This window comes from Schistocerca cancellata, chromosome 5 (assembly GCF_023864275.1).
Source record: "Schistocerca cancellata isolate TAMUIC-IGC-003103 chromosome 5, iqSchCanc2.1, whole genome shotgun sequence".
Taxonomy (NCBI): domain Eukaryota; kingdom Metazoa; phylum Arthropoda; class Insecta; order Orthoptera; family Acrididae; genus Schistocerca; species Schistocerca cancellata.
Genome location: NC_064630.1, coordinates 115,565,536 through 115,583,980, shown reverse-complemented (window position 1 = coordinate 115,583,980; position 18,445 = coordinate 115,565,536). Strand labels below are relative to the sequence as shown.

Below are 18,445 nucleotides of genomic sequence, written 5' to 3'. Positions count from 1 at the left end.
ATGTTATGTTGGAAAGCATCCAAGAATCTTCCACTGAGTCTTAAATTCTATAGCTAGCCTTTGCCCGTCCGCTGGGCCACATCGTCGTCGACATGAGTCAACAAACAAGTAATTTAACCTACAGATTCGAGGGGGCCATCAAACACTAATATACACATTATTGTGGCAGGCGAAGTCAAATTTACTGAATACTGCACTACACTTCAAACTGTCACAGACACACGACACTATTATTTGACATTGTCACCATGCCACTGTAAACAACCTTTGTTAATCCATTATGGACTGTGGGACAACAGGTGACATGTATTTCTTGATACAATAATCTACCAATAGCCGTATGTATTGTTGAAATTTATTTTATGAACTTACGACTATGACGTATGGGGCCAGAAGATGGCATCAATGTAATGCCGAAACTGGTTGCATATAAGAAGGTCATAAAATAAATTTGTACAACACACTACGCCCGCATCTCGTGGTCGTGCGGTAGCGTTCTCGCTCCCCACGCCCGGGTTCCCGGGTTCGATTCCCGGCGGGGTCAGGGATTTTCTCTGCCTCGTGATGGCTGGGTGTTGTGTGCTGTCCTTAGGTTAGTTAGGTTTAAGTAGTTCTAGGGGACTGATGACCATAGATGTTAAGTCCCATAGTGCTCAGAGCCATTTGAACCATTTGTACAACACATACGGAGGTTGGTAAATTATTGTATCAAGAAAACCTGTAAACAACGGTCGGAACTCTGTACCAGCCGGCCGAAGTGGCCGCGCGGTTCTGGCGCTGCAGTCTGGAACCGCGAGACCGCTACGGTCGCAGGTTCGAATCCTGCCTCGTAGTTAGGTTTAACTAGTTCTAAGTTCTAGGGGACTAATGACCTCAGCAGTTGAGTCCCATAGTGCTCAGAGCCATTTGAACCATTTGAACTCTGTACCAGTTGCTCAGTTTCCCGACAATAGAAATCTGTCCACTCCTTGTTCACGGAACCATTAGAAAACTGCTGTGTGAATGTCCTTTCCGTCGCAGAATCTCTCTCTCTCAATCTCTCTTCTCCCCCCCCCCCTCCAACCACCAAGATATTCTTCCAGTTATCTGAAATGACGAAAATCGCAAGGTGAAAGATCTCCGTTCCTTCCCGATCATCATACAGCCATTATTTCACGTTGAATATACGCGCAATGTAGACGCTTTGCCCACAAGAATCAAACTGTCCCATTGTCTTGAATGGACCTAGGGAGCATTGCTGCTCTCGATACGATGATATCTGGCACATCTAATCTGCTTAGCGTACCTCATAAACCATAATATAAATATGTGGAGCAAAAAATGTGTCCATCATAGAACGTGCTGCTCGCCTTACCAAGATCTTGTCTACAAGATGACCAGTTAAGTATGCACCACTTACCTGCCAGCTCAACGTTATGCTTTCGCAGCAGGCATGGAAACACTGAACTGTATTACATACCAATACAGAGATGTTTTCTTTGTAGGGAAGTGACAGGTTTGCGTGCAGAATATTAGCACATACGTTTCCATACGGAGAGATGGAGAGAGAGCGGCGGTGGGCGGAGGCGGTAGGGGGGGGGGGGGGACTAAACTAGTAGCAATACTCAACAAACCGTAAAAATTCCTTTGCAGGAAAACGCCCTAATGTAGTAAATTCTTCGTTGTTGTATATAGATAAAATCAAAGAACGACTGAAGCACTGTCTGTACTTGAAGTACAGACATGACCCAAAAGGCTTTTCCTGGGGAAGAATATTTTCGTTAGTCGGAAATTTAATGCATACTGTGTCCTGGATGATCTCCCATCTGAAATGCTAGTGAAACATTTGGATTGCTTCCGGCACGTTTCTTATTGCACTCGTCTGCAGATCGATATCGTCCTGGCATAACTCATTTAAATATCATTAGTGTGCATACTATACGATACTACTAGTAATCATGTTGTACGCTGAGATAACTCGGTGATGTTCAGTAGTTTCTCTGCTTTTCGCCGTAGGTAATTTAAAAAAGGATTCTTCCGGGGCTATATGGTAGAGGCCTATATCGCTAGAGGTGCATAGTTCATGCCTTAAAGGTTTGGAGTAAGCAGTAATTCCCCTACCGAGAACTCTACGTCTAAGAATAAATTGCTGTCCTACCCATTTCGTTGGCACGTATTCGCAGATGAACTTGATTCTGGAAGGGAATCGCTTGCATCAAACGTATGAGAGGCATAGTTTAGCGTACCACTTGAACGCAACGTGACGTTCTGCCGACCAGTGGAATAGGAGCCGCACATAAACTTACAAGTGTCGATATAGCAGATCACTGAATCGCTACCCGTGTCAGCTAGACACGCTTATATAAGGTGATGAAAGTACCTGGATTGTCAGTGACCATCCTATCATGTTTACACTGTCATTATATCGATTCAGGTTTCAAAAAAAGGTATTTACTGGTAGCCGACGACAAGGTTATTCAAGACGGATAATATAGGTAGAAGTATTGACACCAGACTCATTTTATATTGTCAGCCACGTTAAGGAGATGCTGATGTCAAAAAGTTAGCTAATTTTTCATTAGAGCATAGGCGGATACCTATTAAAATCAAAGTTCAGTTCAATCCTGAGGGACAAAGAACTGAAGTCTATTACTCACATCATCGAGAGCCATCTTCCCACTCAGATATGCCAACGTCACCTTAAAACAACAGTTCCTACCATTAAGCATCATGGGACGTAGACGTTTCCATAGTAGAACGAACGCCGCTATTGGACACTGTATGGAAGGAGAATAGGTGCTCGGACTGGTAAGTCCAAGTAAGTATTGGTACATCTCAAGGATTTCGGAGTATGGATACGATTTTATCTGCAACTGAACTTGTGATGAAGACGACAACCCATGAATATTGAAAAATCAGTTTTACGAATTAAATTCCTCCAGTTTTTCTTAATTGGTAACTCTATGTATTGTCTCGTGCACCAAACAGACAGTTTCCTAGGTAAAGTGATACGTCATTTAACAAGACCCATTCATTTTTTATTACAATATTTCGTTTATTGTTCTATCTGTTGTCGCACTTGTATCTCACTAACTACATCACTAAGCACTACTACAGTTTGGCAGTGAAAGACTAAGGGTCATTAGGAAACAGTAGCAGTACTGAATCTTGTGGTAGATCAGTGGTAATTTGTTCTGCCTCAGAAGATGATTCATCAGGAAAACTTCATGAGGTATGTAACAAGCCGCCTTGGTTCCTACAATTTAAGTATGATGGTTCCTATGGAACCAAACTGCAGATGTAATCGGTCCCTGCCGGCCTGAGTGGCCGAGAGGTTCTAGGCGCTTCAGTCTGGAACCGCGAGGCCCCTACGGTCGCGGGTTCAAATCCTGCCTCGGGCATGGATGTGTCTGCTCTGTTAAGTCCCATGGTGCTCAGAGTCATTTAAACCTTTTTTTAATCGGTCCCTAAGCTTACACACTGCTTAGTCTAACAATCTAAATTACGTTAAAGGCAACACCACCGCCCATGCCCGAGGGAGGACTCGAAACTCCGACGGGGGGAGCCGCGCGAACCGTGGCAAGGCGTCCTTGACCGCACGCCTGCCCAGCGCGGTTTTAAATATGAGGTGATCCACTTACTTACTGCACTGTACAAGTCATTAGTTTTATTTAACGCCCCAAACCGATTATAAAAGGTCGCGGTAGGTGTGGTTTTGTCGTTCAGATATCTTAAAACAATGTCCTGATGTGGTAGATTGCGTGCTGTGTTGCTATAGCAACTGATGATATAGTGTTCGGAGAGAGGCCTTTGCTTCCGTTAATATTTCTGCAATATTATGAATTTACTAGTTTTACAGTTATTATCATTTCAATTTATAATAATAATAATAATAGTAATCGGTACGTCAATACCAGGATGAAGCACACATCTGCTGTGCAGTACATACAAGGTGCAGGCAAATGAAAAGAAAACGTAGTAAAGCGTAAGTAAAATGTTTATTATTCGAGTTCAAGTCTCCGTCTGGCACACAGTTTTACTTTGCAAGAAAATTCTGTATCAGTGCTTACTCCACTTCAGAATCAAAATTTCATTCCGAAAATGTTTATTATTTCAGAAGTAATCGCCATAACTCCTAATACACTTACCCTAATGTGACACAAGGCGGTCAATACGTTAACGAAAAAATGCGGTTTCCTACGGAACAATGATTCAACCCAGGCGTCCATTCGTTCGGCAGAACCAAATCGACGGCCACCAATGCCTTTCATCACGGCTCAAAACATATTGAAATCGCATGAGGAGAGATCGCGACTATTGGAGTATGTATCAGGGCTTCTCAGTGAAACTTACGCAGCACACTTGCAACAAACTTTGCACATGTGGACCTGCTTATATGTTTCGCTGGGAAGCCCTTACACATCCTCCATACAACCTCGATCACTGCCAGTGAGATTGCAATATTTTTGGGGCGCTGAAGAAAGACGATGGTGACCGTCGACATGCTTCGGACGGAGAGGCACACGCCTGGGTACAATCAAAGTTCTTTAGTCAACCATCTACATCCACATGGATACCCTGCAAATAACATTCAAGTGCCTGCCAGAGGGTTGATCGAACCACATTCACAATTCTCTATTATTCCAATCTCGTATAGCGCGCGGAAAGAATGAACACCTATATCTTTCCGTACGAGACCTGCTTTCCCTTATTTTATCGTGGTAATCGTTCCTCCCTATGTAGCTCGGTGTCAACAAAATATTTTCGCACTCGGAGGAGAAAGTCGGTGATTGGAATTTCGTGAGAAGATTCCGTCAAACGAAAAACGCCTTTCTTTTAATGATTTCCAGCCCAAATCCTGTATCATTTCTGTGACACACTCTCCCATATTTCGCGATAACACGTGTTGCCTTTCTTAGAACTTTTTCGATGTACTCCGTCAGTCCTATCTGGTAAGAATACCACACCGCGCAGCAGTATTCTAAAAGAGGGCGAACAAGCGTAGTGTAGGCAGTGTTCTTAGTAGCTCTGTTACATTTTCTAAGTGTCCTGCCAATAAAACGGAGTCTTTGGTTAGGCTTCCCCACAACATTTTCTATGTGTTCCTTCCAATTTAAGTTGTTCGTAATTGTAATACCTAGGTATTTAGTTGGATTTACGGCTTTTAGATTAGACTGATTTATCGTGTAACCGAAGTTTGACGAGTTCCTTGTAGCACTCATGTGGATGACCTCACACTTTTCGTTATTTAGGGTCAACTGCCACTTTTCGCACCATTCAGATGTCTTTTCTAAATCGTTTTGCACTTTGTTTTGATCTTATGGTGACTTTATTAGTCGACAAACGACAGCGTCATCTGCAAACAACCGAAGATGGCTGCTCAGATTGTCTCCAGAATCGTTTATATAGATAAGGAACAGCAAAAGGCCTGTAACACTACCTTGGGGAACGCTAGAAATAACTTCTGTTGCACTCGATGACTTTCAGACAATTACGGCGAACTGTGACCTCTCTGACAGGAAATCACAAATCCAGTCACATAATTGATCCGATATTTAATAAGAACGCAATTTCACTACGAGCCGCTTTTGTGATACAGTGTCGAAAGCCTTCCGGAAATCCATAAATACGGAACCGATCTGAAATCCCTTGTCAATAGCACTCAACACTTCATGTGAATAAAGAGCTAGTTGCGTTTCACAGAAACGATGTTTTCTAATCCTAATGTTCGAACACAATATATGTTCCAAAATCCTGCTACATACCGACATTCTTTGATTTGGCTCTGACCGTCTTGTCTCACAATAGGATAAATGTATTAACACTTATGGCGGTTAGTATTGCAATAATAAAAAGTTTACTTATATTATCCCATGTAAATTGAGGGTGGAGGCGGTGAAAGGAAAGGAAAGGAAAGGAAAGGGATTACTGGTGTCAGCTGCATCGGGACATTAAGCTGAATCAGCGGCGATGAGTGAAAATGTATGCCGGACGGGGATATCCTGTTTACTAAGCAGGTGCGTTAATCACTGCACCATCCAAAACACAGTGTTATCGCAACTGCGCGGACTACCTTGGCGCACCTCAGTCCCACCTAGCGCTACCTATCCGCAGTTTCTGGCCATTTCCTTCAGGCGCGCTACTTTGAGATTCGCACAGGAGGTCGGACGCACTGGAGTATCAGCACTGAAGAAGGGGGATCCTTCATCCATGGATACAATTCAGTAACATGATTGCGTGGTGCCTGTTCTTTTGGACACACCCGAAAGAGGAGACACCACGTGGAATTCGGAGCTGTGATATATAAATTGGAGGTAGAGGGGGGGGAGAGAAAGGAAAGGATATGAGAGGAAAACGAAGGGGATTACTGGCATCAGCCGCAGCGGGGCATTATGCGGAATAGGCAGCGAAGAGAGGTAATGTGTGCCGGGCAAGGATTCGAACCCAGGATTTCCTACTACAGACATGCACCTTAACTCCTGCGCCATCCGGGGCATAGTACTATCGCAACTGCGCGCACTATATCGGCACGCCTCACACCCAACCCAAATTTCGACCACGCGCCACCTATGTACAGTCCCTCTACATTTTATCCATGCTCTCTTCTCTGAGATTCCCGCGGGAGGTTGGGCGTACTTGTGCATCCGCACTGAAGAACGAGGATCCATTTCCCATGGGGGCGAATCAATTGTATGAATGCGCGGTGTCTTTTCTGTCTTACAAATCGGAAAGAATAGACACTACGCATTCATATAATGATTTTGATTCATTGGTATCGTTCGCCTGACTCTCCCATATATACCACAAGAAAGAAGCATCACATTTTTTGTGTATCATAAACTGTGTACGAATAGCTTGGCGACTTACCGCTTATGCGCCGACACGAAGGTCTGGAGTTCGATGCACAATCTCAGGATTGCTATGTGACACCTCTGGCAATGTTTGTGAATGTAAAAAGAGCAGAGTTGCACCAATTATACGTTGTCGTGTTGTAAGTCAGATCTGGAAGCTGGAGGGGTCTGTAGAGATTAAGAGTCCCTAACCGTTCTTTCCACCCAACTGTCGTCTTCTGAAGCAGATGACAGCTCGTCGGTCGTGGGGCCTTCTTCGCGGAGGCTGCTATGCTGTCACCTCGAACTTGAACCTGTGTTTGTGCTTTTCTTTGTGGGATCCCATATGTCCAGGTTAGTCTCTGTATCTACAGAGCGCAAGATCTGTAGTACTAACATTGATGGTAGGCGAAACCTCTCATTAATGCCTCTTGTTTGTTTATAATTTAAAATATCACTTTTTACACTGTTTTCTACAACATTAGACATAGCTTTCTTACTAGTACAGTAACTTTTCTGATAACTTCCTGTACACAGTACGACATGTCCGTCCGAAACAGAGATACAAGTCCGGCTCTGTAGAACACCCGAAACAGATTCACCAGCGCAGCCGAAGTACTTTGTCTCCTATGCACGCCAAAGTGACCCGAAGCACTTCGGTTGTAAAGTCATTACTCTTATGTTTTTCAATACTAGTGAAATTTTATAAACCAAAATCGTAGGCTCGTAGGGTAACCATGAGAGATTGTCATACTGAAAACTGAGTTAAATACAATGGAAAGTATATAAATAATTAATAAGAGAAGTTAGGCGTTTTGGGGCCTAGCAACCGAATGTTCCGACCAATCAGAAGCAAGTTCAGTACAATTGGCCGACTCTTTCATGGGAATAGTACATACTGTACCATCTGTAGCTCAAAAAAATGGCTCTGAGCACTATGGGACTTAACATCTAAGGTCATCAGCGCCCTAGAATTTAGAATTACATAAACCTAGCTAACCTAAGGACATCACACACATCCATGCCCGAGAAAGGATTCGAACCTGCGACCGTAGCGGTCGCGCGGTTGCAGACTGAAGCGCCTAGAACCACTCGGCCACACTGGCCGGCATCTGTTGCTTGTACCTCATCACACTTTTGTACCATATGCTACTTCATGTGCACCAAGTTGCATTAAGGCGAGCTTCTCGCAAGATAAAATACTGCCGGCCACAGCCAGAAACATCACAGTTGGATCGCACTAACTACACTGTAAGTTTTCTACAAATAGTTGAGTAAGTCACTTCGGAGATCCTAACGAGGGAACCTCCCCATCGCACCCCCGTCAGATTTAGTTATATGTTGGCACAGTGGATAGGCCTTGAAAAACTGAACACAAATCAATAGAGAAAACAGGAAGAAGTTGTGTGGAACTAGGAAAAAAATAAGCATAATATACAAATTGAGTAGTCCATGTGCAAGGTAAGCAGCATAAACGACAGTGTGAGCTCAGGAGAGCTGTGGTCCCGTAGTTAGCGTGAGCAGCTGCGGAACGAGAGGTCCTTGGTTTAAGTCTTCCCTAGAGTGAAAAATTTTAAGTTCTTATTTTCAGACAATTATCAAAGTGCAGGCACTCACAGAAAATCAACTTCACTCTCCAAAATCCCAGGACATGTTCAGATTTGCTTGGACATATGCATGATTTGACGGTCTACACACGGAAAAATTTGAAAACGTTAAAAACATATGTTTTGACAGAGCACAGGGAAAACTGAGCTACTGTGAAACTGTTGCATTCATTTGTTGCAGTTCATGTGACAAACTCTTATGTTTTCATCACTTTTTTGGGAGTGATTATCACATCCACAAGAAAACCTAAATCGGGCAAGGTAGAAGAATCTTTTTACCCATTCGCCAAGTGTACAAGTTAGGTGGGTCGACAACATATTCCTATCATGTGACGCACATGCCGTCACCAGTGTCGTATAGAATATATAAGACGTGTTTTCCTGTGGAGGAATCGGTTGACCTATGACCCTGCGATCAAATGTTTTCGGTTCCCATTGGATGGGCACGTCCGTTCGTCTACTAATCGCACGGTTTTGCGGTGCGGTCGCAAAACACAGACACTAAACTTATTGTAGTGAACAGAGACGTCAATGAACGAACGGACAGATCATAGCTCTGCGAAAATAAAATTTTCCCTCGAGGGAACACTTGAACCAACAACCTTTCGTACCGCAGCTGCCCACGCTAACCACGGGACCACGGCGATCCTGAGCTCACCTCTCCTTGCTGTTGCCTATCTTGCGGATGGACTAGTGAGTTTGTATATTTTGCTTATTTTTTTCATAGTTCCATACAACTTCTTCCTGTTTTCTCGAGTGATCTGTGTTCAGTGTTTCAAGGACTATCCACTGTGCTAATTTATAACTAAATCTGAGGGGGGGGGGGGCGATGAGGAGTTTCCCTCGTAAGAAGGGAAGGGCTCTCTCTCTTTAATACCTTCATTCCTAGTGGAACAGTGTGACGGTCACAGCCACCTTCCTGTTGGTGAACACTTTAGCTTTACACTGTGTGGAGCATTTGGGTACTTTCAGTGCAGCAAGTGCTTTGTTACCAGAAGCACGGGGGCGAACTGCGGGCGTGCGCGCTGCCGGGGGCCGCTGCTGGCGGGATGGCGACGCTGCCTCGCCACTGGCCGGGGCCCGCCTCCGCCGCCTCCGCCGCCGCCGCCGCCGCCTCCGTGGGCTACAGCGCCGCGGGCGCGCTGCACCACACGCTCTACGGCCCGATGCCCGGAGCGGCGGTCGGACCGGGCCTGCCACCGCTGCACCACCACCAGCACCACCACCATCACCACCAGCAGCAGCAGCAGCACCAGCACCAGCACCAGCACCCGCTGCAGCACATGCTGCTCGGCCTGCACCAGCACCATTCGCAGCCGCTGCCCATGTCCCACCAGTCGCACCCCCAGACCCCACCGGGTGCCTCCAGCACTGGCTCGACCGGCGTCGACGAGCAGACCAACACCGAGTCGTCGCCGCTGGTCACCAACAAGCGTGAGAGCACCGTCTGACTAGAGGCCGAGATGTGAGGCACAGGCTGGCCTCACATTCCGCCCCACACGCTGTCCTTCTGGCGGGTGCGGCATCGCCTCTGACATCCACTGTAGTCGAGGACTTATCATTACAGCCCACTGTAAGCGCAGAAGCTGTTCTGGACAAGACTTTACCCAAGTATCAAATATTGCTAAGGTTATCGGACGTTACGTCGATTTCGCCGATGGTGCTTCGCAATTCTCGACGAAGGATCCTGTCCCTAAAGTCACCTGACGATCTCGACTACTGGTCTGAAATTTTACTTATGTCATAGTGCTTGGTCCTCAGTCGAAAACGGATGCTGATAAATTTAAGTAGGAAATCATGTGATAATGTTAAGAATCGCTGGACTTCCCAAAAATGTTTATTACTTAGGTCATGTCGGTACGGAGAATGAGTGGAAACCATGAAGAATGTAAATTACAAAGCAGCGGCATGTGATAATGAAGCCCTGGTAACTACAAGCTTTGATGACAGATAGTTAGCACACCTTTGAGGGTGACTGTGCTCCCATCGTTGAGCTGGCCATTTCGGGCCAGAGCATGACATTCAGTCAGTTGAAATTTGATTAATGTCAGATTGTCACACGTCAATCATTAAATTTTTTATGATTTTGGAAAGGTCTTATCGCACAGCAATCAAAAAGCAAGCGTTCTCGTTACCAGAAATATTCTGTCTGATTACTTGGTTCTGTCACTAGTCAGGTCATCAGTACCAGCACCGAGCAAATGTGCATTAGGTGTATCAAACAGTGTCGACTTTTTATAATTAATGTTGTAAACCGCCTACATCCAATTATTAATGTGAGTAGTAATTCAAGGCCATAATTATAATGCATTTTCTCATTACGTACATGGTATGTAATTAAATACGTTAAAACACGTTTCTTTTCATGAACAGCATTGCTTGTGGTCTCACACTAGAAGGGTATCATAGAGCTGTCGTAATAACATTTTCGAACATAGGGATTTATGATTTATAAGGGACAAATAGGGAACAACAACATAATTTGCTACCATTTGTTCATTGATCAAATCATCGGAATCGAGATAAAAGGAATGTTTTCATGAGACTTACGCTAATAACTACGAATGTGGAAAGTATAAAAAAATTAAAGCAGATTTTAGCACGTTATAATGCAAATCAGGTAAGCCTAATAACTGGAGTTACATTCAACACATGTGCGTGCAAGTCATCGAGGATAGTTTTCCGCAGTGGCACTGCACCGTTTGGAATTGAAATATTCCGTATAAAACAAGTGTCCTTTGTTCGTGTATTCCGAGTGTATAGGTTTCTGCCACCAATTGTTTGATTGTGAAAAACATTGGCTAAGTCCCCCAGACAGACACCAACAAAATGCTCAGAGTCCAGTAATACATTGAATCAATTTTTTCAAGACTTCTCAACGAATATAACTTCATGTGAACTAATGAACTGTACAAATATGAGCTCTAACGGATATTGTACATATTTTTGTTACCCGCATATGCATTGGATTAACAACATTTTGTCTTATAATGGAGAGACTTTGTCAAGTGAATTGTAATTGTAACTCACACTAAAGGTGGTTCCAATGTCAGTGATTTCAAATAAATTATTTTACAACATTCCCAAACTTATTCATTCTTTGTGTCATAATCAGCTTGTAGAAGGTTTGTACAGGTATGTCTATAAATGATAGTAGGTATATAGTGATTTTTATACTATAATGACAAAAGCTGTAAACAATTTAGATCAGAAAATCCATGAAAAGAGACTGAATGAGAATCTAATTTTTATTTGAATCTCTGTCTGGTCATTTATTATTATTTTATTAAAGTATGAGGATTATAGAAATTATGAATGCGTTCTAGCGTTGTGATGTACTTTCTTAAGAACTGTTTTCTATTTTCTTAAGCAGTTTTCTTAACAAACTTTTCCGATTCAATTTTGAAGTATCCTCTTAACGTAGCTACTGTTATGTGTTGACCAATGATGTAACGTTCAGTTTATGACACTTTCAGAGACGTTTTGAACAGAGGGGAAAATTGCTTGTAAGTTCAAAAACTGCACTGGAACTGCCTTATTCTCATACACAGATAATATACATAGTAAAGGGAGAAAAGTAAAATGTAATATATCCGCAGCAACTTTCCTCTACGTGCCTTTATTTTTCATTCTCACAGCAGTTATTCGCACGTCATTTCGTTGGTCGATCGATTCTTATGGTGTTACTTTAAACGTTATTCAGACGAAACGCTTCGTAAACTGAAAGATGCATTGGTTAAACTTTGGTGCTAAACTCAAAAAACGTCAAAACTAAAGACCATTGGTCACAGTAAAATTGTTAAAATCACTTTACGATCGTCGTGACAGATGTCGTCGTGTGCTGAGAAAAGGAAGAAGTGCATTTAAATCATAAGGAGCGTATTATGTGACAAACAAAGTCTAAAATTACAGTGGCATTGTTATAACAATGTACTTTTATTCAGAATCAGTCTCAAAAGTAAGCCATAGCCGTTGTGCAACTACCGAAATCATATACATAAGAGTAGTAAGGTAAGATGCATCACAGTGGGCTAACAGTATTATTAAGAATCGGGTGAGGACTGAACGGTCATGTGAGATAGTGATAAGCTTCATTACCAAAGTACATCCTAGAAGAATTTTGTTGCACCATCAGCGATAGTTATCACTTCTCTCCATAGACTTCATGTATAAGTTACATAAGAAAACTAGATGAAGATGTAGAAAGGAAGCATTCCATAGCAATATAATTAAGCAATAACAATGATCTGCCTAAAACAAGGATTACTTTGGAGGAAGTATTTCTCCCATGTCAACAGTTTTTGCAGTTAAATTATTTTATTTTAAAACTGGGTATCTGTACATAAACGGAAGAGTGTATGTTAATCGAGCTGTCCAATATGTGACGTAATATGAAGACAGTAACTGAAAAATTTTGTCTGTTACCTTTTACACTGAAAATTATTATTCGTACCACGAGGAGGCAGAAATGCATGTAACAGGAACACATGTTCAGCTTTCGCCAGTAGCCATATGAAGTGAATATCATTTTGGCAGCTCTCTTGTTCACATTAATGAACTTCAATTTTACATGAAAATCTAAATAACTTTGAGAAATGTTGTGGTGTCACCGCCAGACACCACACTTGCTAGGTGGTAGCTTTAAATCGGCCGCGGTCCATTAGTACAAGTCGGACCCGCGTGTCGCCACAGTCAGTATTTGCAGACCTAGCGCCACCACATGGCAGGTCCAGAAAGACGTACTAGCACTCGCCCCAGTTGTACGACGACTTTGCTAGCGACTACACTGACGAAGCCTTTCTCTCATTTGCCGAGAGACAGTTAGAACAGCCTTCAGCTAAGTCCATGACTACGACCTAGCAAGGCGCCATTAACCATATCTGGAGAGAGTCTCATTTGTATAGTCAAGAGCGATGTACCACAATGATGGAATTAAAGTTAAGTATTAAAGATGCTACGTACTTTTCTTTAGTGCATTCATAACGTATACTGTTCCAGACTTCACGCCCGTCTGCTTTAGATAGCGTGCATTTCAGCCTCCTCTATCTACAAGGTGTTGGCACATTTGCCAACACATCAAATGTCGCTTGATTTAATCTGACGCTGAAAATCAAAACCAGTGAAATATTTAATCACAGACTGCTGATGAGAGCAGAACGCCAGGATGAGAGAGTATCGGCAGAAGGCTACAGTCACTGTTAATAAATTTCACAATTTCTTTGCATTTGTAAACAACATAGGTCTACCAATGCTGAGTCTAGTGAGGAGCAACGTAGTAGCTGATCTAAAATAATTCTGGAACTGTGCCTGCAATTGATTAAAGGTGCATACTGGAAATTAATTTCAGAATTGAATATTTCAGAAAAACAAACAACCACTTTGATTTTTGATTCAGTTACGAGATTCAAACTGAAGTGGTATTTGATAACAGTTTCAAATGTACTTATTCCTAAGGATGTATTATGAAGTCTTGCATCATTGTATTAATTCATCCTCAGCAGTCTGCTTCAGTGACCTTGAGGAAAACGAGAAATGTTCTACATGATGAACCCATTTCTTGACTTCGTGTCCTACCTCTGGAAATTTCGTTAGGTCTACCAATACAACTTCAGTGCTTACGTGTACTGTCAGAAACGAAATTAACTGCTAACAAGCGAAAACATGAGCACATTAGGTTCCTATTCCGGAGTATACTGCGATACTCTCTTCACGAAGAGATGTGCTAGGTTTCGTCACAAAATCTTTTACTTGTATGGTGTGAGGTAACAGGCGACTTGTGGCGCCCTGAAAATATTCCAAGTTCGGAGTTGGCGTGGCCGCACGGGTCGTTCGGCTAACCGGGGCTCGTCAGCAACCACGTGGTGCCGAACACTAGCCGGCCCCAGCGCGTGGCCGGGGCCGACCACGTGGCTGGAAATTCCATGTTGACGCTGTGTTGAGGAATGGGCTTTGTGTCGATGAAGGAGATTTGTACGCCGGGTGGACTACGTGAAACCATAATGGCAGATATTTCACAGTTATGTAGAAATTAATAATAGCCAGAGGAGTCACGATATCTTAAAAAGGAACATATACTCATACATCACCATTATTTGCATGGTAATTCTGATGGTGCAATCAAATTTTCAATATCTTTATTAGCTTAAAGTTTAGTATCTGACTGTAAATCATACAAGTAACACCCAGCAACGAATTTCCAAAATCTAAACGGTTCATTCGATTTAGACGATCGACGTGTCTTTAGAAAGCTGTTAGTGTAAACCTAAATTGGTACGAGTTACAGACATGTAACTTGAATATTACAAGAGTTATTGGAGGTCAAAGTGGCCGATTATTACTGATCGCGTCAGGCCGTAAGTACTCCACAGTTACACGAAAAAACGGTAGCAGCATGCTTGAAATATATTTATTCGTCTATGTCTTTTTTATATCAGATATATACTATTCATGAAGAAATTGGTTAAATATTTACTGTTTTTCAGAAAGCATCCAGACATTAGGCTACTGGCCTACTGTTACTACTGTTCCTTTGATATATGTTTATTTGATTTGTTTATGTATTTTATAATATGTGTTAGAACGTGTTTCTAGTCCAGCCATAGGAATATTTATTTAATTTCAAGTTATTTAAATGTAATTCCAGTATTTCGTAGGTGTTTCCCAAACATGCTCTACATAATATCCTGTTATCTTTACTGCCATAATTACGTCAACTACTCATTCTATCCATCTTTTTTTCTTTGATATTTCGTTTACTTAGTTACAAAGTACATCTCTCAATAGACCCTTGAGCAAATATCGAATTATAATTAACTTCACATTAAAACTTTGTTTATTACATAGGAAATAGACACAACTACTGATTATAAACTTTTGGTTCCTGAAATATCGGTAGCTTTTGTTAGAAATCATTGTTCAGTTATCTATAAAGATTCCAAGCCATTTATAAGTCGCTCTATCCAACTGTCCAAAATACAAAAACCACTAACGTCTCTATGCCTTAATGAACTTTACTATTTTGTTTTAGATGAATGCTTTGTTCATCTTCTTGTCGCTCACAGTTTACTTTCAATCCTGCTGTAAAATATGGTACATTAAATTTTTGTATCCGTTTACTGAGTTCATCATCGCGTGATTAAACAGTGTAACGTCATCAGGTTGACTGAGGTAGTTCAGATACGTTTCATTAAGAAATTCCCTTCTTTCTCACCCAAGTTTAAGAATCTAAGAACTTCGAGTATGAATGCAGAGAATAGTTTCGGTAATATGTAATTTCTTTATGTGACCCCTTCCATCAGTTTATAATTTATCGCTATTGGAGTGGGATAACATTTTAAACTTTGTTTCCCAAAAGCTATTCAGGGTTAATTGAAAACGAATCAAAATCATTCTCTAAATCTTTAGAAGCTATCTATGAATACATTCCGTGTTGCTGCAAACCACCTTCGAGACATGGAGAGATATTTATGTTCTGGTACCAGCTGTACGCCCTTGTTAGGTGAAGATGTAGCGGCCAACTATATACTAGGTAAGAAAACTTTGTGTTCTCCCTTAGGGCAGGTCGTGTCATCGGGGAAGCCTCGTCAGAGAGGTCCACCGCATGAGAGTCTAGGGAAGTGATTCAGATGGTGGTTTACCATTGCCTTCCACCGATGATGATGAAATGATAATGAGGATAACACAGCACCCAGTCCTTGAGCGGAGAAAATCTTCGACCCAGCCGGGAATCGAACCCCGGCCCCTTGGCGTGACAGACCGCCGCTCTGATCAGGTAAGAACAAGGATCATAAAAATTGTGTAATTAGTCTGAAACTTTCTTATTATATTTCTACTTCTGCAAATGAGCATATCAATACAGGATTGTTAGCTGGTCCTCTACTCGAAAGTAGTTCGTTCGCAACATGATTGCGGCAGAGGAAAAAAATTTCGCCAGTGCCTCGTTGACAAGATGAGGAAACCTTTTTTTTTTTGTATAAGTAAGCGTAGTGATTGAGACAATGTGACGTGGCTTGCGACTGACTTGGAGATTCTCAAGATGAATAGGTTGTGAATTGGCTACACATTTGCTCTTTCCATTCTGTTGTCACAAACACTACATCACATTATGGACACAGTATTACAGCCATTCAAACTCAAACAATTAGTGATATCAAAACTTCCTGGCAAATTAAAACTGTGTGCCGGACCGAGACTCGCGCTCGGGACCTTCGCCTTTCGCGGGCAAGTGCTCTACCAACTGAGCTACCCAAGCACGACTCACGCCCCCTCCTCACAGCTTTACTTCTGCCAGTATCTAGCTTCCTACCTTTACAGAAGCTCTCCTGCGAACCCTGCAGAACTAGCACTCCTGAGAGAAAGGATACTGCGGAGACATGGCTTAGCCGCAGCCTGGGGGATGTTTCCAGAATGGGATTTTCACTCTGCAGCGGAGTGTGCGCTCATATGAAACTTCCTGTCAGATTAAAACTGTGAGCCGGACCGAGACTCCTTTCTTTCAGGAGTGCTAGTTCTGCAGGGTTCGCAGAAGAGCTTCTGTAAAGTTTGGAAGGTAGGAGACGAGGTACTGGCAGAAGTAAAGCTGTGAGGACGGGGCGTGAGTCGTGCTTGGGCAGTTCATTTGGTAGAGCACTTGCCCGCGAAAGGCAAAGGTCCCGAGTTCGAGTCTCGGTCCGGCACACAGTTTTAATCTGCAAGGAAGTTTCATATCAGCGCACACTCCTCTGCAGAGTGAAAATCTCATTCTGGAATTAGTGATATTCATCAAAACAGTTAAGGAAGGCCCCAAAATGGCTCTGGATTACTACAATATGACTAGTTCGGAGATGCAAACAAACGCCAGCCAACATGAATCCATCTGTTTCACCCTGTCTAAATGCTTCACCAATGAAAATCCACCTACTATTTTCTGCCAATTGGCTTAGCAGCGGACATTATGCTAAGCATACTATTTAATAACAAATTGCATTAAACAATACGTAATTCGACATGCTATATGCATGCAAAAGAAAGGAATAACATTATTGGTGAGTACAGTATCTGTATTTACAGAGTGTCTGTATCCACACATTACAAAAAAAATATGAAGTGTGAATGTACAGACACTGTATAAACAGTAATTTTAATCGCCAATAATGTATCAATGCTTCGACGGGACAAAATGACGATAAAACATTTGTCTCTCGCTGCGCAGTAATCACGAAACGTGGAAACGGAAGACTTATGGACTCTGTGACAGGTGGAAGCTAGTGTAGGTCCTGAAGGCGTGCTCGGGTAGCCGAAGTGCTTCAGACGGCTGCTCACAACATGCGGCAAATGTGTGTTCGAGTCCCGGTTCGGCACAAATTTCCATCTTTCAACGACATCTGACGTAAATCTAGATTCGCAAAATGCGAATCAGTTTTGTAAAGGAGTAAAACACACAGAAAACAACAAATACATATATAGTGTGTTTCACTAAATGTGTTTGCCTCTGTAAGTTACGACGTAATAGGTGACGGAAATATTTATTGCGGTAGCTCGCCATAAGAAACGTTACACTGTCTGCGGAGATATGAACGTAATTTATTGTGTTATTATCCAAAGAGTTATAGCAAAAAGATGCAATTTCTTAAATGGAACAATAGTTGTTTCTATAATGCACTGGAATCAGTAACACCAGCTGCGCATACATCAATTTACATTACATTCCCATCACTTTTAGTTCGGAAGCTACAACCCTTCAAAAGTTTCTGGGGCAGATACCACACACGCTGGGCGTAACCCAATGCGCCTTCTAAATGTGGTGCGGCCGAGTTGTAACGTTGCCGGTGTCACGGAGCGAGAAGCTGCCTCGATGCGCTGTTAGACTGCTGACTGTCGCCGCGCCCGGCTGTGTACCCGACAGTTCGAGCCACACAAACAAACGGAACCCAATATACCACAGTTACTGGCATCGGATGGCATACACGAACAGAGAGTACGTTGACATGTTGCTGATGCTCGGCGAGTTCCGACATGATGCCACTGAAGCAGCCATGGCGTACGCTGTGA

At 42.6% G+C, this 18,445-nt stretch overlaps 1 protein-coding gene across 1 annotated transcript in view; it reads left to right on the top strand.

The window, feature by feature from the left end:
• LOC126188388 (hemicentin-2-like) overlaps positions 1-9,867 on the top strand; it is a 761,121-nt gene extending 751,254 nt beyond the window's left edge. The window contains exons 14-15 of the mRNA XM_049929988.1: positions 9,412-9,597; positions 9,721-9,867. Of these exons, the coding sequence (XP_049785945.1) occupies positions 9,412-9,597; positions 9,721-9,867 (333 nt within the window). The remainder of the gene's footprint in view (positions 1-9,411; positions 9,598-9,720) is intronic.
• Positions 9,868-18,445: the final 8,578 nt, after the last annotated feature.